General features: G+C 41.2%; 1 protein-coding gene across 5 annotated transcripts in view; it reads left to right on the top strand.

Moving 5' to 3' along the window:
* The window catches only part of LOC123993226 (5-hydroxytryptamine receptor 4-like), a 147,780-nt gene that overhangs the window by 74,590 nt on the left and 50,676 nt on the right, over positions 1–22,514 (top strand). For all 5 annotated transcript variants that reach the window (XR_006831400.1, XM_046295132.1, XM_046295133.1 and 2 more), the window contains exons 5-6: positions 3,437–3,590; positions 15,197–15,771. Coding sequence is in view for 4 of the 5 variants with exons in the window: in XM_046295132.1 (XP_046151088.1) it covers positions 3,437–3,590; positions 15,197–15,771 (729 nt within the window). In the remaining variant the exon portion in view is untranslated. The remainder of the gene's footprint in view (positions 1–3,436; positions 3,591–15,196; positions 15,772–22,514) is intronic.

A 22,514-nucleotide genomic window follows, 5' to 3' on the forward strand; every position in this document is an offset into this window, starting at 1 on the left:
GAGTGAGAGTAAATATAGTGGTGCCTTGAAGATGGGCTGCAGTGGGCAATGCTGTGGTACAGTGAGAGAGAGAGAGACCTGTGTATTGTGATCCCTTACAGTAGGCCCCAGTTTTGCCAGGACAAAATCAGGGTGTTGTGAACACATGCCAGGAATAGCTCACCAAGCCGAGGGGTGAGCAACTACAGCAATGGTGTTTGGCCAGAGCACGATGAGAGAGAGAGAGAGAGACTGAATACTGCCCAGGGATGGAAGAACTGATTGACTGTGGGGAGCCTGTGGCCTCGGGAATATTCTTTCCAAAACACTTGAGTGTGCTGTTTCTGACCAACTCTCTTGCTATCTCTCTCAGAACAATCTTCTTGACCCTAACCATTCAGGCTTAAAGACGGGTCACTCAACCGAGACAGCTCTTCTCTGTATCACGGATGTTCTCCGCACTGCCAAAGCTGACTTTCTGTCCTCTGTTCTCATCCTCCCTAGATCTAACCGGGCTCCCGAGTGGCACCGCGGTCTAAGGCATTGCATCTCAGTGCTAGAGGCCTCACTACAGACCCTGGTTCAAATCTGGGCTGTATCACAACCCGGCCATGATTGGGAGTCCCATAGGATGACGCACAATTGGCCCAGCGTCGCCCGGGGTGAGGGGAGGGTTTGGCTGAGGTTGGCCCTCATTTAAAAAAACGTAATTTGTTCTTAAGTGACTTGTCTAGTTAAATAAAGGTTCAACAAAAATAAAAATGTGCTGCCTTCGACAATGTGAACCATCAGATCCTCCACCCTTTCAGGGCTGGGTGTCTCAGACTCTCCACACTCTTGGATTGCATCCTACCTGTCAGGCCGTTCCTACCAGAAGACATAGGAGCGGCCTGCCATTCAAACTTTCCCTCCAATTCGTTGTGAATCCTATATCCTATTTTATATCCAGCACACAAGAGCAAATAGCTTATTTCCTCAAATATATATATATATATATATTTGAGGAAATAAGCAATTTGCTCTTGTGTGCTGGATATAATATATATATATATATATATATATATATATATATATATATATATATATATATACACACACACACATACACACACACACAGTTGAAGTCGGAAGTTTACATACACCTTAGCCAAATACATTTAAACTCAGTTTTTCACAATTCCTGACATTTAATCTTCGTAAAAATTCCCTGTCTTAGGTCAGACACTGCCTTCTCTCAAGGGAATGACCGCACCAGGTCGTAACGGTATTGTTTGTTGTTATTCTTAAAATTCTAATCTTGTGTGCAGCCTATGTTCCATTACGTTGTTGTGTTTCCAACTACCAATCAGCAACTATGCCTTAAATCCGTCTGTTTGGCAAATGACATGAGTGGCAAGGAGTGGAACGTTAGCTAAAGAGAGTGGTACCCGGACGAGCTAGTCAGAGAGGGAGAGGTTTACCACTCTAGAGCCTACATCAAAGTCTACGGGACAAGCAGCTCATCCATAGGCCTACCAACTGGGCGGCCATCCACGTGACCCGGTTGGGGTTTCATGTGATGTTTGAGCTAATCCCCATCCAGTGGGGAAAATATTACATGGTGAAATTGTGCCAACATATGCAAGGAATGATCAATCTCTGTGCTTTTTATTTAGTGGAATAGGAATTCATTAAACTGTCATTTGTCAACGATCAGTTAAAAATCAATCATAAAGCAATCACATCTGAGAGCTTTGACATGTGGTCATGTTGTAACTTGAAGTCCATTAAAGAGCTAAAGGAAGTCCAAATTTGAGGTCTCTGGGACATCAGGTAGGGTTACCCTCTCAATCTCTACAGACAGAGGGTTTAGCCAGGCCAAGTAGCAATTTGTGGCTGAAGACATTTCAGGGATTTTAGAAACCAATTTCTTGTTGCAAATAATTTAATGATCATAGCACTTTCCCTCTAATAGCATTTTCCCAGCAGAGAGGTAGAGCGCTTTGATGTCTAAAATGTCAGAGATAAAGCAAAACTCTCAGGTACAGTATGCTGTTAACATGATAAAAAGACTTTAGATAGCATCATCAAACCTTTTGAGATCACAAATATACCTTGTATCTGTCTTTATCACAAGGATCATGTATTTTTCCACAAAGTATCATTTTACATGAAAGATACACTTGTTGAACAGCATTTCGTCTAATGAAAGAAAAGCTTGAGCTTAATGTAAATCATACAGTATATAAAGTGCATTCGGAAAGTATTCAGACCCCTTCCCTTTTCCAACAGCATCCTTGAGATGTTTCTACAACTTGATTGGAGTTCACCTGTGGTAAATGCAATTGATTGGACATGATTTGGAAAGGCACACACCTGTCTATAATAAGGTCCCGCAGTTGACAGTGTATGTCAGAGCAAAAAACGAAACCACAAGGTCAAAGGAATTGTCTGTAGAACTCCAAGACAGGATTGTGTCGAGGCACAGATCTGGGGAAGGGAACCAAAACATTTCTGTAGCATTGAAGGTCCCCAAGAACACAGTGGCCTCCATCATTCTTAAATGGAAAAAGTTTGGAACCACCGTGACTCTTTCTAGAGCTGTCCACCTAGCCAAACTGAGCAATCGGAGGAGAATGGCCTTGGTCAGGGAGGTGATCAAGAACCCGATGGTCACTCTGACAGAGCTCCAGAGTTCCTCTGTGAAGATGGGAGAACCTACCAGAAGGACAACCATCTCTGCAGCACTCCACCAATCAGGCCTTTATGGTAGAGTGGCCAGACAGAAGCCACTACTCAGTAAAAGGCACAACAGCCCACTTGCAGTTTGCCAAAAGGCGTGTAAGGACTCTCAGACTATGAGAAACAAGATTCTCTGGTCTGATGGAACCAAGATTGAACTCTGGCTTGAATGCCAAGCATCACGTCTGGAGGAAACCCAATGTTTTTCAGTGGAAACCCGGGGATGTTTTTCAGTGGCGAGGACTAAGAGACTAGTCAGGATGGAGGGAAAGATGAACGGTTTAAAATACAGAGACATCCTTGACGAAAACCTGCTCCAGAGCACTCGGGACCTCAGACTGGGACGAAGATTCACCTTTCAACAGTACAACAACTCTAAGCACACAGCCAAGACAACGCAGGAGTGGCTTCCGGACAATTCTCTGATTGTCCTTGATTGGCCCAGTCAGAGCCCGGACTTGAACCCAATCTAACATCTCTGGAGAGACCTGAAAATAAAGGGATCCGAATACTTATGTAAATGTGATATTTCCGTTTTTTAAATACATTTGCTAAAATTGCTTTGTCATTATGGGGTATTGTGTGTAGACTGAGAAAAACCAAACAATTGAATCAATTGTAGAATAAGGCTGTAACGTAACAAAAAGCGGAAAAAGTCAAGGGTTCTGAATACTTTCTGAATGCACTGTACCTCTACCCCATATGTCTTATAATAGTGTTCCCTCTCATTCTCTAGGTACTATGCCATCTGCTGCCAGCCACTGGTCTACAGGAATAAGATGACACCACTGAGAGTGGCTCTTATGTTAGGAGGATGCTGGGTAATCCCCACCTTTATATCCTTCCTACCCATAATGCTAGGATGGAACAGTATCGGAATAGACCATTTGGTGAGTAATAACTAATTTGTCTGTGTCAATGTGCATATACACTGCAGATATTTGATAAACCATTCAGTGGAACACGATCAAATGGAACTTTATCTGAAACCACATTATGTGCTACCTACATGTTTATATATATGTATATATATATGTATATATATATATATATATATATATATATATATATATATATATATATATATATATATATATGTTTTATATTCCATAGGATGTCAATGAGACAAAGAAAAACCTCCACACAACCAAAAGGGTTTTAGTGTATATCTGGTAGGATATGTGTAAGCTGTTTTAGGCTATCACCTTTTCAGACTTGGTTTAGTCTGTGTCTAGGATAGGATACTGAGTACGTAATAAGCATGTCGTCCAATCTGAACGCATATCTCGTCCAATCTCCCGCTACTGCTCATAATAAAACGATGGCTGTAAGTGAAAGCTCAGTGAAAGGCATCGGCTGAATGATACTGTGTGATAGTAATGCTAAAATGAAACAGCAGGGAGTCTGGATTGAAATGTCAGACCCAATTCTACTATATACCAACCCAAAACAAATGAACCGGGGGGAAAGACTGATGTAATGAAGAGCATGGGTAGAGAGTCGCTAACTTATTATAGTCATGAATAGTCATGAGCATTATGCTTATGTTTCTCTGGAAGAACTTTAGATTTGTTTAAACGGAGGACATGTATATTGGCAAGAAAAAAGTATGTGAACCCTTTGGCATTACCTGGATTTCTGCATAAATTGGTCATCAAATTTGATCTGATGTTGATCTAAGTCCCAACAATAGACTTAGATCAATATTATCATTTAAACATTCACAGTGTAGGTTGGGAAAAGTATGTGAACCGCTAGGCTAATGACTTCTCCAAGAGCTAATTGGAGTCAATGAGACGAGATTGGAGATTTTAGTTAGAGCTGCCGTGCCTTATAAAAAACACCACACAATTTGAGATTGCTTTCCACAAGAAGCATTGCCTGATGTGAACCATGCCCTGAACAAAATAAATCTCAGAAGACCTAAGATTAAGAATTGTTGACTTGCATAAAGCTGGAAACTATCTCTAAATGTCTTGATGTTCATTAGTCCAAAGTAAGACCAATTGTCTATAAATGGAGAAAGTTCAGCACTGTTGCTACTCTCAATAGGAGTGACCTTCCTGCAAAGATGACTGCAAGAGCACAGCGCAGAATACTCAAGGAGGTTAAGAAGAATCCTAGAATCAGCTAAAGACTTACAGAAATCTCTGGAACATGCTAACATCTCTGTTGACGAGTCTACGATACGTAAAACACTAAACAAGAATGGTGTTCATGGGAGGACACCACGGAAGAAGTCACTGCTTTCCCAAAAAAGTTTGCAAAAGTGCACCTGGATGTTCCACAGCGCTACTGGCAAAATGTTCTGTGGACAGCTGAAACTACAGTTGAGTTGTTTGGAAGGAACACACAACACTATGTGTGGAGAAAAAAAGAAACAGCACACCAACATCAAAACCTCATCCCAACTGTAAAGTATGGTGGAGGGAGCATAATGGTTTGGGCTGCTTTGCTGCCTCAGAACCTGGACAGCTTGCCATCTTCGAGGGAAAAATGAACTCCCAAGTTTATCAAGACATTTTGCAGGAGAATATAGGCTTTCTGTCTGCCAATTGAAGCTCAACAGAAGTTGGGTGATTCAACAGGACAATGACCCAAAACCCAGAGGTAAATCAATAACAGAATGGCTTCAACAGAAGAAAATATACCTTCTGGAGTGGCCCAGTCAGAGTCCTGACCTCAACCCGATTGAGATGCTGTGGCATGACCTCAAGAGAGTAGTTCACACAAGACATCCCAGGGATATTGCTGAACTGAAACAGTTTGATAAAGAGAAATGGTCCAAAATTCCTCCTGACCATTGTGCAGGTCTGATCTGCAACTACAGAACATGTTTGTGTTGAGGTTATTGCTGCCAAAGGAGGGTCAACCAGTTATTAAATGCAAGGGTTCACATACTTTCCCCACCCTGCACTGTAAATGTTTACACGGTGTGTTCAATAAAGACATATACGTATAATAGTTTGTGTGTTATTAGTTTAAGCAAACTGTGTATGTCTATTGTTGTGACCTAGATGAAGATCAGATATGATTTTATGACGAAATTATGCAGAAATCCATATATTTCCAAAGGGTTCACAAACTATTGCCACTGTATCTCTCATTCTAATAATACTTTTCAGGCATGAACTCTGATTTAAGGCCAGGCTCCACAGGCTAATAGGGATTCTTTTCTTTCTTTACTCTCATCAGACTGAAACTTTAACCGTTGAAAGTATACATACATGCAAGATATTATTGTATTACACGGTTTATTTATTTAAATATGTAAATATGCAAATGAGTGAAGCCGGCCTTAAATATGCGCCAATTTGCATTTTATGAGAATCTGTTTTTCAACACATTGCTTTAAGGCAATGTGGTTTTATGTTGTTGGTTTTATTGTGATAAGATACTCAATGGTCAGACTTTTACAGATCAGTTTATCAAAATATTGTAACTTCATGGAATTATTTAAAAAACACTTCACATGTATGATGGATGAATATTTTGCAAATATTTACACATAAAATGAGACTTAAAATCAAAACGAGACAAGATATATAAAAAAGCCTCTGTTAAAGTCTGCCTATAAGACCTAAGAACCTGTGTGTGGAATCATGGGAATGTACGTCCTTTGAAGACAGAGAAAAATGAATTGGCCCACCGGGAACATGCCATTTTGAGTCAAAGTTTATTTGTCACGTGCACCGAGTACAAGCTTACAGTGAAATGCTTACTTACAGACTCTAACTAACAGTGCAACAAAAATTATTAGGTGAACAATAGGTAAGTAAAGTAAAAAAACAACAGTAAAAAGACAGTGAAAAATAACAGTAAGAAGGCTATATACAGTAGTGAGGCTATAATAGTAGCAAGGCTATATACAGTAGGAAGGCTATATACAGTAGGAAGGCTATATACAGTAGGAAGGCTATATACAGTAGCGAGGCTATATACAGTAGGAAGGCTATATACAGTAGGAAGGCTATATACAGTAGCGAGGCTATATACAGTAGGAAGGCTATATACAGTAGTGAGGCTATATACAGTAGCGAGGCTATATACAGTAGGAAGGCTATATACAGTAGTGAGGCTATATACAGTAGGAAGGGTATATACAGTAGGAAGGCTATATACAGTAGGAAGGCTATATACCGTAGGGAGGCTATATACAGTAGGGAGGCTATATACAGTAGCGAGGCTATATACAGTCGGAAGGCTATATACAGTAGGAAGGCTATATACAGTAGAGAGGCTATATACAGTAGAGAGGCTATATACAGTAGGGAGGCTATATACAGTAGCGAGGCTATATACAGTCGGAAGGCTATATACAGTAGAGAGGCTATATACAGTAGGAAGGCTATATACAGTAGGGAGGCTATATACAGTAGGGAGGCTATATACAGTAGCGAGGCTATATACAGTCGGAAGGCTATATACAGTAGAGAGGCTATATACAGTAGGAAGGCTATATACAGTAGAGAGGCTATATACAGTAGGAAGGCTATATACAGTAGGAAGGCTATATACAGTAGAGAGGCTATATACAGTAGGAAGGCTATATACAGTAGGAAGGCTATATACAGTAGGAAGGCTATATACAGTAGCGAGGCTATATACAGTAGGAAGGCTATATACAGTAGGAAGGCTATATACAGTAGGAAGGCTATATACAGTAGGAAGGCTATATACAGTAGGGAGGCTATATACAGTAGGGAGGCTATATACAGTAGCGAGGCTATATACAGTAGAGAGGCTATATACAGTAGGAAGGCTATATACAGTAGAGAGGCTATATACAGTAGGAAGGCTATATACAGTAGGAAGGCTATATACAGTAGAGAGGCTATATACAGTAGGAAGGCTATATATAGTAGGAAGGCTATATACAGTAGGAAGGCTATATACAGTAGCGAGGCTATATAGAGTAGGAAGGCTATATACAGTAGGAAGGCTATATACAGTAGCGAGGCTATATACAGTAGCTAGGCTATATACAGTAGGAAGGCTATATACAGTAGGAAGGCTATATACAGTAGGAAGGCTATATACAGTAGCGAGGCTATATACAGTAGCTAGGCTATATACAGTAGGAAGGCTATATACAGTAGCGAGGCTATATACAGTAGGAAGGCTATATACAGTAGCGAGGCTATATACAGGCACCGGTTAGTCGGGCTGATTGAGGTAGTATGTAAATGTAGATATGGTTAAAGTGACTATGCATATATGATAAACAGAAAGTAGCAGTAGCCTAAAAGAGGTGTTGGCGGGTGGTGGGTGGCGGGACACCATGCAGATAGCCCAGTTAGCCAATGTGTGGAGGCACTGGTTGGTCAGGCCAATTGAGGTAGTATGTACATGGATGTATAGTTAAAGTGACTATGCATATATGATAAACAGAGAGTAGCAGCAGCGTAAAAGAGGGGTTGGGGGGAGGCACACAATGCAAATAGTCCGGGTAGCCATTTGATTACCTGTTCAGGAGTCTTATGGCTTGGGGGTAAAAAAACTGTTGAGAAGCCTTTTTGTCCTAGACTTGGCACTCCGGTACCGCTTGCCATACTGTAGTAGAGAGAACAGTCTAGGACTGGGGTGGCTGGAGTCTTTGACAATTTGCAGGGCCTTCCTCTGACACAGGCTGGTATAGAGGTCCTGGATGGCAGGCAGCTTAGCCCCAGTGATGTACTGGGCCGTACGCACTAGCCTATGTCGTGCCTTGCGGTCAGAGGCCGAGCAGTTACCATACCAGGCAGTGATGCAACCAGTCAGTAATGCTCTCGATGTTGCAGCTGTAGAACCTTTTGAGGATCTGAGGACCCATGCCAAATCTTTTTCGTTTCCTGAGGGGGGGAATAGGCTTTGTCGTGCCCTCTTCATGACCGATTGCCTATAAAGATAGGTTAATGCAATTAAAATGTACTTTCCATAAACATGACCATTTACGTCACATTAATTAAACTCTTATTCATATATCACTTCCAAACTGACAAATAAACATCAAACATACCTTTTACAAATACATTAGCACGTTTCATACATTTGTTTCAAGCAATAGAGAATATGCTTTGAATACTGGCCTGTTGAGAAAATATGCATTTTGGGGCAAATTCTCACATCACTTTGCTCAATTTGTCACATACAATGATTTTGTATGGCTGTTGAAATTTGCAGAACATTAATCAGCTATGCCTGCCCCATATGTAAGGCCCTCTTTGAGTTGTTGCTGTTGACGCTTTACTTTCTTGACTATGTCATGGGACCTGCGCCTACACTTGGCACGCTCTATTGAAGCAGCATCAGCTCTCACAACTCCTCTCTGATTGCTCCAGTGTCACCAAAGTGCTGACAAGCCACAATTTCTTCATCACACTTGGTATAGCAGTGGCTCCCTGCCATATTGGCTGCTCCGTCAATGCGGTTTTTGTCCAACACAGTTTTGGAGTATCGCGACCACACTACAGAGTTCAGCCATTCATTTGCATTCTGGGTTCCTCCATGCTACATTCTTTTGAGGACGTTATCGTTTAACATCCTATGATATACAGGTACCATTTTCTGTGCAACCTCTCTATTAAAAAATGAATGGCCTCCCAAGGTTTTTGTGACAGGGTGGAGCTTCACCATTTTCTATGGCTCGCTGATACCAGCACCAATGCACACACCTATCCCGTAGTTGGACATGAATCCTCTCTTGTGCCAAGTGCCATCGAAGGATGCCTGGATGTCTATGATGGCATCCTCACCCTCCTTCAGCAATTCTGCTTTGTCTAGGTCTATATCTGCGTATATTGCTCTTCTAATTATCTTTGCAGCGCTCTCCATTGACTGTAGCTCTCTCTGAATCTCTGCAACTAAAATGGGGGGGGGAGCACTTATTATCTCAAAAGTGTGTTTACTGATCATCTTATTTGGTCCTTTGTTGAGTATGTGTAGAGTACCAATCAAACGTTTGGACACAACCACTCATTGATGTTGGGCGATTTGGCCTGGCTCGTAGTCGGTGTTCCAATTCATCACAAATGCGTTCGATGGAGTTGAGTTTAGGGCTCTGTGCAGACAACTCAAGTTCTTCCACACCGATCTCGACAAACCATTTCCGAATGGATGTTTTGTGCACGGGTCATTGTCATGCTGAAACAGGAAAGGGCCTTCCCCAAGCTGGTGCCACAAAGTTGGAAGCACAGAGTTGTCTAGAATGTCATTGTATGCTGTAGCATTAAGATTTATCTTCACTAGAACTAGGGGGCCTAGCCGGAACCATACACTGCCCCAGACCATTATTCCTCCTCCACCAAACTTTACAGTTGACACTGTTCATTGAGGCAGGTAGCATTCTCCTGGCATCCGCCAAACCCAGATTTGTCTGTCGGACTGCCAGATGGTGAAGCGTGATTCATAACTCCATAGAACATGTTTCCACTGCTCCAGAGTCCAATGGCGTTGAGCTTTACACCTCTCCAGCCGACACTTTGCATTGCGCATCAGGTGATCTTAGGCTTGTGTGCGGCTACTCGGCCATGCAAACCCATTTCATGAAGCTCTCAACGAAGAGTTCTTGTGCAGATGTTGCTTTTAGAGGCAGTTTGGATCTCGGTAGTGAGTGTTGCATCCGAGGGCAGACCATTTTTACAAGGTATGCGGTTCAGCACTCGGTGGTCCATTCTGTGAGCTTCTGTGGCCTACCACTTTATGAATGAATAACGATAACCTGGCTATATAGATATGTACATATAAGTAGATATGTACGTATAACTAGGAATAATGTGTAATAAACAGTAACAGCAGCGTATGTGATGAGTGAAAAAGTTGGTGCAAAAAGGGTCAATGCAGATAGTCTGTGTAGCTATTTTGTTTAACGATATAGCACTCTTATGGCTTGGGGGTAGAAATTGTTCAGGGTCCTGTGGGTTCCAGACTTGGCACATTGGTACTGCTTGCCATGCATGATGCAATAATTTCCATGGTAATGTAGAATGTTCATTCAGATTAGAGGTCGACCGATTAATCGGAATGGCTGATTAATTAGGGACGATTTCAAGTTTTCATAACAATCGGAAAATTGTATTTTTGGACACCGATTTGTCAGATTTTTTACATTTAGTATTTTTACACCTTTATTTAACTAGGCATGTCAGTTAAGGACACATTCTTATTTTCAATGACGGCCTAGGAACAGTGGGTTAACTGCCTTGTTCAGGGGCAGAATGACAGATTTTGACCTTGTCAGCTCCGGGATTCAATCTTGCAACCTTACAGTTAACTAGTCCAATGCGCTAACCACCTGTCTCTCATTGCACTCCATGACGAGACTGCCTGTTACGCGAATGCAGTAGAAGCCAAGGTAAGTTGCTAGCTAGCATAAAACTTATAAAAAACAATCAATCAATCATAATCACTAGTTAACTACACATGATTGATGATATTACTAGTTGATGATATTACTAGTTTGCATATAATCGATGCAACGCAGGGGGATGATTTAACAAAAGCGCATTTGCGAAAAAAGCACAATCGTTGCACGACTGTACCTAACCATAAACAGCAATGACTTTCTTAAAATCAATACACAGAAGTACATATTTTTAAACCTGCATATTTAGTTAAAAGAAATCCAGGTTAGCAGGCAATATTAACCAGGTGAAATTGTGTCACTTTTCTTGCGTTCATTGCATGCAGAGTCAGGGTATATGCAACAGTTTGGACAGCCTGGCTCATTGCGAACTAATTTGCCAGATTTTTACATAACATTGAAGGTTGTACAATGTAACAGGAATATTTAGATTTATGGATGCCACCCGTTAGATAAAATACCGAACGGTTCTGTATTTCACTGAAATAATAAACGTTTTGTTATCGAAATGATAGTTTCCGGATTCGACCATATTAATGACCAAAGGCTTGTATTTATATGTGTTATTACCTTATAATTAAGTCTATGATTTGATATTTGATAGAGCAGTCTGACTGAGCGATGGTAGGCACCAGCAGACTCGTAAGCATTCATTCAAACAGCACTTTTGTGCATTTTGCCAGCAGCTCCTCACAATGCTTCAAGCATTGAGCTGTTTATGACTTCAAGCCTATCAACTCCCGAGATTAGGCTGGTGTAACCGATGTGAAATGGCTAGCTAGTTAGCGGGGTGCGCGCTAATAGCGTTTCAAACGTCACTCGCTCTGAGACTTGCATGGGTAATGACTTGCATGGGTAATGGGTAGTTGTTCCCCTTGCATGGGTAATGCTGCTTCGTTTGTGGCTGTTGTCGTTGTGTTCCTGGTTCGAGCCCAGGTAGGGGCGAGGAGAGGGACGGAAGCTATACTGTTACACTGGCAATACTAAAGTGCCTATAAGAACATCCAATAGTCAAAGGTTAATGAAATACAAATGGTATAGAGAGAAATAGTCCTATAATTCCTATAATAACTACAACCTAAAACTTCTTACTTGGGAATATTGAAGACTCATGTTAAACGGAACCACCAGCTTTCATATGTTCTCATCTTCTGAGCAAGGAACTTAAACGTTAGCTTTCTTACATGGCACATATTGCACTTTTACTTTCTTCTCCAACACTTTGTTTTTGCATTATTTAAACTTAATTGAACATGTTTCATTATTTATTTGAGGCTAAATGGATTTTTATTGATGTATTATATTAAGTTAAAATAAGTGTTCATTCAGTATTGTTGTAATTGCCATTATTACAAATAAATGAAAAGAAAAAACGGCAGGTTAATCGGTATCATCTTTTTTTTGGTCCTCTAATAATTGGTATCGGTACCTGCGTTGAAAAATCATAATCGGTCGACCTCTTAGTGTAGGCAGTATACTTGAAAATACATTTGGAATGGTGTCATTATGTAGGCTATTTATTTTCATCTTAGAGTAATATAAATATCCTGTGAGTGATATTAGCCAAAACATTTACTCTTCAGAGAGCATCCCATTTGGACCGTCAGGTGTGGCACGTTGTTTCCAGTTGATCCTGGGCATTCTGAAGACATTCTCCAACACACTATTGATGATAGACAAGAAATCGGAGTGTTTAGTTACATATGCGCCATCTTCTGCGGCATCGTCAGTCTGATGTTCTTCCGCCTCCGTTCTCGGAATAAAATGGTCCCATTCTGGACAGCCGAGACATTCACTGTCTGTTGGTAAAGGTACAGTAGGTATCTCCCTCAACTGCCACATCAGTCACCATGCGTTCTGGGGAGAGCCTGTGTTTCCTGAACATTTGTTCGCTCCTGTCCCTCTATAGCTCTTTTCTCTTGGTCAGCCCGCAAATGGAACAACTCAGCCTCAGTATACTCCGGCTCAAACCAGAAAATTTTGCCAAGAAAGTTATTACAAGAACTATTGCGGTCAAGGGAGGCCAGAGCAGTGTGTTTGGGAGGTATTTATGATGGGCTTTGACGTTGTATGGGGTTTCTATCGGTAAGGTGGGACTAGAATAAGCTTATTACCTACATCTAATTAATCAAACAATGGACCTAAAAACTGTCTGTGGTACTGACAAATGACTAGGCAAGTGTTCTAAAGGGCCAAAAAGATGCCTTTTAAGTGACTTTGAACAGCTTATGGTAGAAGATGCCAGGAACACTGGTTTGAATGTGTCAAGAACTGCAACGGTGCAGTTTTTTTAACGCTCAACAGTTTTCTGTGTGTATCAAGAATGGTCCATCACCCAAAGGACATCCAAACAACTTGACACAACTGTGGGAAACATGAAGCGTCAAGATGGGCCAGCTTCCCTGTGAAACGCTTTCGGCACCTTGTGGAGTCCATGCCCCATTGAATTGAGGCGGTTCTGAGGGCAAAAGGGGATGAAACACAATATTAGGAAGGTGTTCCTAATGTTTTGTACGCTGAGTGTATATAGGTCTACACATTGCAAGTGACCACAACCATATACCTAGAAATGAGACTCAGCAAATCAGAATGTCAAGCAGAAACACATCTCCAGGCTCAGTCGTTAGTGTCTCTGCCAAAGCTTCATCCAACGAGAGGGCCCAGTCGATATACTAATGCATGTATAAACAAATAAACAACAAGCTGTGAAAGAAGCTGAGGACATGAGGCAAATGGACAGATCTTCTGACAGGTCCCCTCGGAGAAGCTAATTCGTGGTTTGATATCAAATGTATATATATATTTTTTGCTTTTATATATTCGGGAGAGCCTAATTCACAGTGGTGCCCTGAGCACCAACATTTAGGGAGAGGCGAGATCTATTTCTGAAAGGGAAGCCCACTTTAAATCTGATCTTTTTAACTAGCTCAAACATATGTTTTTTTAAACATGAGATCTTTGTCAATCCAAATGCCCAGATATTTATAGTTAGGAACCCGATTTGATGGGAGAACCACCCAATGAATAAATATGTAGACCATTTGAAACATTTTTGCAAGAATTAGAGAACAACATGTATTTACTCTTGCCCACTTTAAGTACACATTTTAAACCAACCAGGGCTTCCTGTAAGGCAACAAGTTCAGATTGCAGGTCTTACATAGCCTGGTCAACAGTTGGGGCAATGATACACATAACAGTGGCATCTGCATACAGATAAATATGACAAGTTTTAACAGATAGACCAATATTATTTATTCAATATTGGCTCCTGAGCCAGGACTAGCTAATACGTTACCTACTGGGCACAGGCGTCAATTCAACCTCTATTCCACGTTGATTAAATGTAATGTCTTTGAAATGATGTGGTAACAACGTTGATTGAACAAGTGTGTGCCCAGTGGGTAGGACGCTAGCCCAGTCAAAGCTGCCTCCCCAATGCAGATGGAGTTCATGATTTAAAAATAAAAAGATGCGTTGTGTATATCATTCGATCACAGTGTCTTTCATTTTCTCCTGACTGAGCTCAAAACACTTTTGATTCGTAGGCAGTAGGCACAGATGTGATGTGAAAGTGGCCTGACATTCTGGCAGGGTGCCGATAGAAGACAGTGATGAAGGATCAGTTCAGAGAACCTCTTCTTTCCCAGTCTGGACCTAGTCAGTCTGCTCAGGAAATAGCATTGATTGGAGATTGGTTTGTGCACTGTTCATCATTGCACTCCTACTTAATTTTCATTGTTTAGAAAAATCAACTTAATCATCAGTAGCCTACAGGATTCCACTGTAAGTGGTGGACTACCCTGACAAGCCCATCCTCTCACCATGGTAATAATGAATTGCCACAATTTGTCATCGAACGGTATTGTCCTCATCCATGTCAACTTGTCATATCATAGACCTGTTCTCAGAATTATAACTGTACTGTGTTTGTGAAACTAAAGTTCATTGAACTGACACATTAACTATGTATGTATGTGTTTTTCTTCTGTGTGTGTGTGTGTGTGTGTGTGTGTGTGTGTGTGTGTGTGTGTGTGTGTGTGTGTGTGTGTGTGTGTGTGTGTGTGTGTGTGTGTGTGTGTGTGTGTGTGTGTGTGTGTGTGTGTGTGTGTGTGTGTGTGTGTGTGGTGTTACCACATCCCTACCCCTTGGTAGATAGAGGAACGGAAGTTCAGCGGTGATGCAGCCAACTCGACGGCGTGTGTCTTCATGGTCAACAAGCCCTACGCTCTGACGTGTTCCGTGGTGGCCTTCTACATCCCTCTGGTTCTGATGGTACTGGCTTACCAGCGTATCTATGTGACTGCACGGGCGCACGCTCGACAAATCGGCGTGCTGCAGCGGGCAGGGGGTGCTGCCGCCTCGGCAGACAGCGCCGACCACCAGCGCAACCACCGGATGCGTACGGAGACAAAGGCGGCCAAGACTCTGTGCATCATCATGGGCTGTTTCTGCCTGTGCTGGGCCCCCTTCTTCATCACAAACGTGGTGGACCCCTTCATAAGCTATACAGTTCCCGACCAGCTGTGGGCAGCGTTCCTGTGGCTGGGCTACATTAACTCCATGCTCAATCCCATTCTCTATGCCTTCTTGAACAAGTCCTTCCGCCGTGCCTTCCTCATCATCCTCTGCTGTGGGAGAAAGCGTTACAGCGTCAGGCGGCCATCCATACTAGAGCCAGGGCCCCCCTGCTCGGCCACACAGATCAACGGCTCCACACATGTGCTCAAGTAAGTGCCCTCCTTACCTAAGTACCTGAGAGCCACTCTCTAACTCTCTACAGCCCACAGATACTCTTCAGATGATATTTGCCTCAGCTTGAGATTTTGTTATTAATATATTGTTTCCAATGGAACGGAATGGGGTCTTAGGCAGGTGGATGAATTGTAGCTTACATGACCACCATGCACCTGCCACAACATTCCCACCATGGACCTGCCATAACATTCCCACCATGCACCTGCCATAACATTCCCACCATGCACCTGCCATAACATTCCCACCATGCACCTGCCATAACATTCCCACCATGCACCTGCCATAACATTCCCACCATGCACCTGCCATGACATTCCCACCATGCACCTGCCATGACATTCCCACCATGCACCTGCCATGACATTCCCACCATACACCTGCCATAACATTCCCACCATGCACCTGCCATAACATTCCCACCATGCACCTGCCATAACATTCCCACCATGCACCTGCCATGACATTCCCACCATGCACCTGCCATAACATTCCCACCATGCACCTGCCATAACATTCCCACCATGCACCTGCCATAACATTCCCACCATGCACCTGCCATGACATTCCCACCATGCACCTGCCATAACATTCCCACCATGCACCTGCCATAACATTCCCACCATGCACCTGCCATAACATTCCCACCATGTTCCAGGACCTGAGTGACATATGACTTTATTACTTTACACAGATTACCATCTACTGTACAATAGACTTTCCCGTTAGACTTGGTGAGTTAGAGACTTACAGTCAGTCTCTGTCATGTTGCTTTAGTAGTACATGTATCTCCTATGTTATTACATTTCAGTCATTCATCCACCCAACTGTCTAACTTTAGAATTCTCAGACTATAATGGGAAACAACTATAGCTCCGTCCAAACTAAGCATATTCTATTTATCCCCATTGGCTTCTTCTAGAGATTTGGCCTGATGTATGTTGCTATACATGGCTATAATGCAGAGGGTCACTACTAAACCATTGCATGACAGGATGTTCTCTTTTTTTATTACTTCATTTACCCTATGACCAGCAGTCCCCGCTCAGTCCCAGCTAGCCCATATCTCAGACAAGCAGCTAGTTCTTATGAAGATACAGTCAGGTTGGCTACATTCCACCTCTCCATTGAAGCACTCTCTCTTAAGGGAATCTCTATCTTCTTGTGTTGCTGGAGTAGAATGATTTCGAGAGTCAAGAAAATAAGGCGTCATGATTAATGTGTATAATATTACTACCAATGAATCACTGATGCCCAGCTCTCCTCTCCTAGATCACTACTCTGGGTCATTAGACAGGTAAATGATGGCCATAAACATAGCCCTAGCCACAGCCATAGCCATTGTTGGTTAAGGGCTTGTAAGTAACCATTTCAGGGTAAGGTCTACACCTGTTGTATTCTGCGCATGTGACAAATAAAATTTGGTTTGATCATTTAGCCCGTAACCGCTTTTCCCAGACAGAAATCTTACAAAACAAGAGACTCTAATTACACGATGTACCAATTCGGACGTTATTGCAGGAAAACTAATGTTCCCAACTTTTCACATTTGATTGTGTTTATTTTGTTGCTACAGTTAGATGAATGGTATTACTATAGCTGAGCGATTGTATTAAATCAACAGGAAAAGGACGGAGTAGGTATGTTAACCGGCATAATGAAGACAAAACTGCTTCCTTAATATTTCTACAAACTCATAAAGCAAAGCAAATAAGGAATAACAATTATGTTTAATAGATGGGGGATTAATTGTTTGAATTATTCAAATGAGTGGGAACTCGTTAGCATGGCATGGTTTGCATTAACTCTGTGCTTTATGCATGGTTTGTTAGTGACATTTAGATGTGTTTCACTTTGGAGAATGGAGAGTACAGGAGATACAGAGTTCAAAAACACATACGTCTGTGTCATCATCTTGCAGCTACTTCCATCTCTCAGGCGAATGGACCTCTGATGTTGGTCAGTTAAGAATTCAATCGTTTTCTTTTGTGCATACAGTTTACACTGGGATCTAGACCTTACACAAATACCAAGTAATTCTTCCACAGGAAGGTTGCGTGTTCAAGGTTGCATGTTTGAAAAACATTCACTCCTGACAACCCTTTTGTTTGCCATAGCAATACCACTAGAATCAAGTTGTTAAGAAACAGAGCAAAGTACTGGGCCCTGTGACACCAACTATTTGAACTGGCAAAAGGGCGGAACATCGATCTGTGACATGTATTAACCCCTTACACTCGTGGGAAATGACTTTTATGACAGGGCTGAATTGAAACGTTTCTTACAGAAGAAATCTGAAATACAGATGCATAAACATTGTAGCAATTGAAAGGAAACAGGTTGGAGATGATGGGGGAAAAATGACTCGACCAAAGATGAGGACACAACAGTTCACCTGACACAAGATTGAATGCAAATATTATACTGTTGATTTTATGTGCATTTTACATTGACTGTACTTTTCAGGGCCGCCGGAAAACGTGTGGCGAGGCGGCATTTGCCACAGCACTTTTCAACCAGGTGTGGCAGCGCCAAACCACTTTTGATTTAGTTTAGGGACGGATCGAAATGTACAGAATGGTTACCTGGAGGAAGAATGGGGGGGAGGGTCATGCTTTTTCAATTTCAGTCAAAGGGAGGGTTTAGTATTTTTAAATCTAGTCCAGGGGAGGGTGATGTCATTTGTAACTGATGAAATGGTAATATGTCTCAACGAGGGCTTTGTATTGGAGCCTATTTCTTCCTATTTAAGAAATAAGAGGTTTAGGCCTACCTGTTTGACAGACAAAATTAGGCTACAGGCTGCTATATCCATAGATTTGTCGGTCAATTCCTCTACCCACCATGCACTCTTTAAATTGCCTACCTCTGTGAAGGGCTGTTAAGTTAAAACCAAGACTCACCTTGTTATTAAAGACAATTGCAAAAACCACAGGTCTTGTTAGCTTAAGATTTTTAACAAAATCAAATGTGTCCGATTATATCAAGTGATCTATAACAGTGCTTTGGTCAGTGATGCTTTGCTAGAAATAAGCTGTAAAATCCCCTGGAAAGACATGACTCAGATGCATATGGGAATATCATTGTTTCGTTTCTTTGACATTCTATAGCCTAGTAGACACAAAATGAAGTAATCTAATTCTATCACTATCAATTGATTAAGCTTTTCACTTTCTGTACAATAAAATATGTTTCAACCCAGACGGGGTTTAAGATAGGGTAACATATGGAATTGATCATACCATGAATCATTTAGCTATTTGATTTGGAATTTTAGGACCCCTTTAGCTATAAAAAAATATATATATATTTACAAATGATTTGATCTAGTATTGAATTTGTCCTTTACTACTATAGCCCATAGAAACACGTTTTAAAAACACATTCATAAATGGGAAAAAAGACAATCCAAAAATGTATGATAAGGAATAAGGTTTTGAAGTGTCTGTCCTATATCTAACAGATATAAGAAAGCTCGTAAAATATTTTCGATTTTTTTTGGGACTATTTAACCCCGTATTTTTGTAGGCACAAAACTACTGTACCTGTATACTTCCATTCATTTGTATGGGTTACCTTCAGACGAGTCCCGTGAAACTTGTGGGAGTCGTAGAGCAAATCTCCACTGTGTTCGTGAGAGTCTCCCCTTTCCACAGTGGGGTCATAATAGTTTGTAGCCCAAACGGTTTGGACGCAACAGACAGACGTTGGCACGTCAACGTTTCCGATTTCAGACGAGTCCTGTAACACTTATGGGGGTCCTAAAGCAAAACGGGCAACACCATCGTGTTCGTGAGAGTCTCCCCTTTCCACAGTGGGGTCATAATAATTTGTAGCCCAAACGGTGTGGACGCAACAGACAGACAGACGTTGGCACGTCAACGTTTCCGATTTCAGACTAGTCCTGTGACACTTGTGGGGGTCCTAAAGCAAAACGGGCAACACCATCGTGTTTGTGAGCGTCTCCCATTTCCATAGAGTGGTTAGATTAGTTTCGGACGCTACAGACGTTTTTCGCGAGAAGACCAATTTTTGGGATATCTCACTGTCTGACGAACACTTTTGTAGCTAAGCCACCTTCCACCTCAGATGCAGAAGGCCGACACACAGTGCCTTCAGAAGGTATTCATACCCCCCTGACTTATTCCATATTTTGTGTTTTTTCTAACCCATCGACACACAATACTCCATAATGTCAAAGTGAAGACGTGTTTTTAGAAATTTTTGCAAATGTATTGTATACAAAAATATCAATTTACATTAGTATTCACACCCCTGAGTCAATACATGTTAGAATAACCTTTTGCAGTGATTACAGCTGTGTGTCTTTCTGGGTAAGTCTCTTAGAGCTTTCCACACCTGGATTGTACAATATTCGCACAATTTATTCTTTTTAGAATTCTTCATTGCTAGACAACCATTTCCAAGTCTTTCCATATATTTTCAAGCAGATTTAAGTCAAAACTGTAGCTCGGACACTCAGGAACATTCCCTGTCTTCGTGGTAAGCAACTCCAGTGTAGATTTGGCCTTTTATTTTAAGTTATTGTCCTGCTGAAAGTTGCATTCATCTCCCAGTGTCTGGTGGAAAGCAGACTGAACCAGGTTTTCCTCTAGGATTTTGACTGTGCTTAGCTCCATTCCATTTTGACTGTGCTTAGCTCCATTCCATTTCCTTTTTATCTTGAAAAACTCCCCAGTTCTTGACAATTACAAGCATACCCAAAACAAGATCCAGCCACCGCTATGCTTCAGAATATGGAGAGTGGTACTCAGTAATGTGTTGTATTGGATTTGCCCCAAACATAACACTTTGTATTCAGGATAAAATGTCTTGCCATGTTGGAAACAGGATTTATGTTTTGGATTATATTTATTCTGTACATGCTTCCTTCTTTTTACTCTTAGGTTAGTATTGTGGAGTAACTACAATGTTGTTAATCCATCCTCAGTTTTCTCCTATCACAGCCATTAAACTCTATAACTATTTTAAAGTTGGCCTCATGGTGAAATCCCTGAGCGGTTTCCCTCCTCTCCGGCAACTGAGTTAAAGGAAGGCTGTAATCTTTGATGTAACTGGGTGTATTGATACACCATCCAAGTGTAATGAATAACTTCAACATGCTCCAAGGGATATTCAATATCTGCTTTTTAGATGCCCTTCTTTGTGAGGCGTTGGAAAATCTCCCTGGTCTATGTGGTTGAATCTGTGTTTGAAATTCACTGCTTGACTGAAGGACCATACAGATAATTGTATGAGTGTGGTAGAGAGATGAGGTAGTCATAAAAAAATGTGTTAAACTATTATTGCACACAGAGTTAGTCCATGCAACTAATTATGTGACTTGTTAGGCACATTTTTACTCCTGAACTTATTTAGGCTTGACATAACACAGCGGTTGGATACTTATTGACTCAAGACATTTCAGCTTTTCATTTTTAATTCATCTGTAAAAATTCTAAAAACATAATTCCACTTTGACATTATTGGGTATCGTGTGTAAGCCTGTAACACACAGTTTCAATTTAATACATTTTCAATTTAGGCTGTAACAACAGGCTGTAACCAAATGTTGAAAAGGTCAAGGGGTGTGAATACTTTCTGAAGGCACTGTAGGTGGATGCGGTGGATTGGTTTTTATTTTTGGCTTAAACGGACAGATTTTGATGTGGATTTTTGTATTATGTTAATAGACTCTTAAATTAAAGCATACATTTTTCTGTGTCGGTAGACCTTCTCTGTCTGGGTTGGAAAGGTAGGCCTAACTTTTGAATGTACAATGTTCAGATTCCTAATGACGTTTCAGATTGAATTATTTGCAAACAGGGACAGTTTCATTGCAAACCTAGATAGGTATTGAAGAAATATGATAAGATGAACATACAGTCCTATCTCTCTGTCCATTTTTAGGCTGTAATTTCTGACATTTGTGAGTAAAATCTAACTTGGGCTAATTAGGCTACCTAGACTTTTTTAATCAAAAATTATTAACTGGAATTAATCAATAAGCACAATAGCTGACATAGACTGTGAGTTAGTTTATTATTAGGCCTATAGTTGCACAAGATGCAAACCTGCATAGAGCAAGCTCAGCCCTTTGGGTTTTATTGTCCAATCATGTTGCTTTGTCTGTGTCTGTGCATATGAAACCCCCATTTTTTTTTAACACCACGTGACCTGATTGGGAACACTCTGGTCCCATCATAGCCCATATTAAACATTTTTACAACCGAATCAGATTAATGACATCATACCGTATAAGGTCTGGAGTTTTACCTGGTTAGGTTAGCAGATCAGCAAAAACTACGGACCCAAATCATTTTTGTGGCCACTCCACTTCTGGTACATTTCACTGCATTGTTGATAATGGAATCTGAAAATACTTTGGATAAATTCAGCAACGTGATAACAACAATATTCCTGGAAAATATGGGGTAGGTGTAACATAAGACAAAACATTTAAAAGGGTTTGAGTGAGAGGACTAACTTGTGTTTTGAAGTGGCCACACACCTTTCCAAAGTGTGCACAGTTCCAAGGTAATTTCAATGCACTTTTATAACTCAAAGAAGAGTCTTCAACTATAAGGTGTTTTTTCTTTGCTCTCCTATCTGTGCCCTTGAGAAACTAGAGCAAGCACACTTGTAGTTGTTTTGTTTGGAACTCAACCCTGCCACAATTACTGTTTACACAATCCAAAAACACTCCGTTCTAAATCGC

This window comes from Oncorhynchus gorbuscha, linkage group LG13 (assembly GCF_021184085.1).
Source record: "Oncorhynchus gorbuscha isolate QuinsamMale2020 ecotype Even-year linkage group LG13, OgorEven_v1.0, whole genome shotgun sequence".
NCBI lineage: Eukaryota > Metazoa > Chordata > Actinopteri > Salmoniformes > Salmonidae > Oncorhynchus > Oncorhynchus gorbuscha.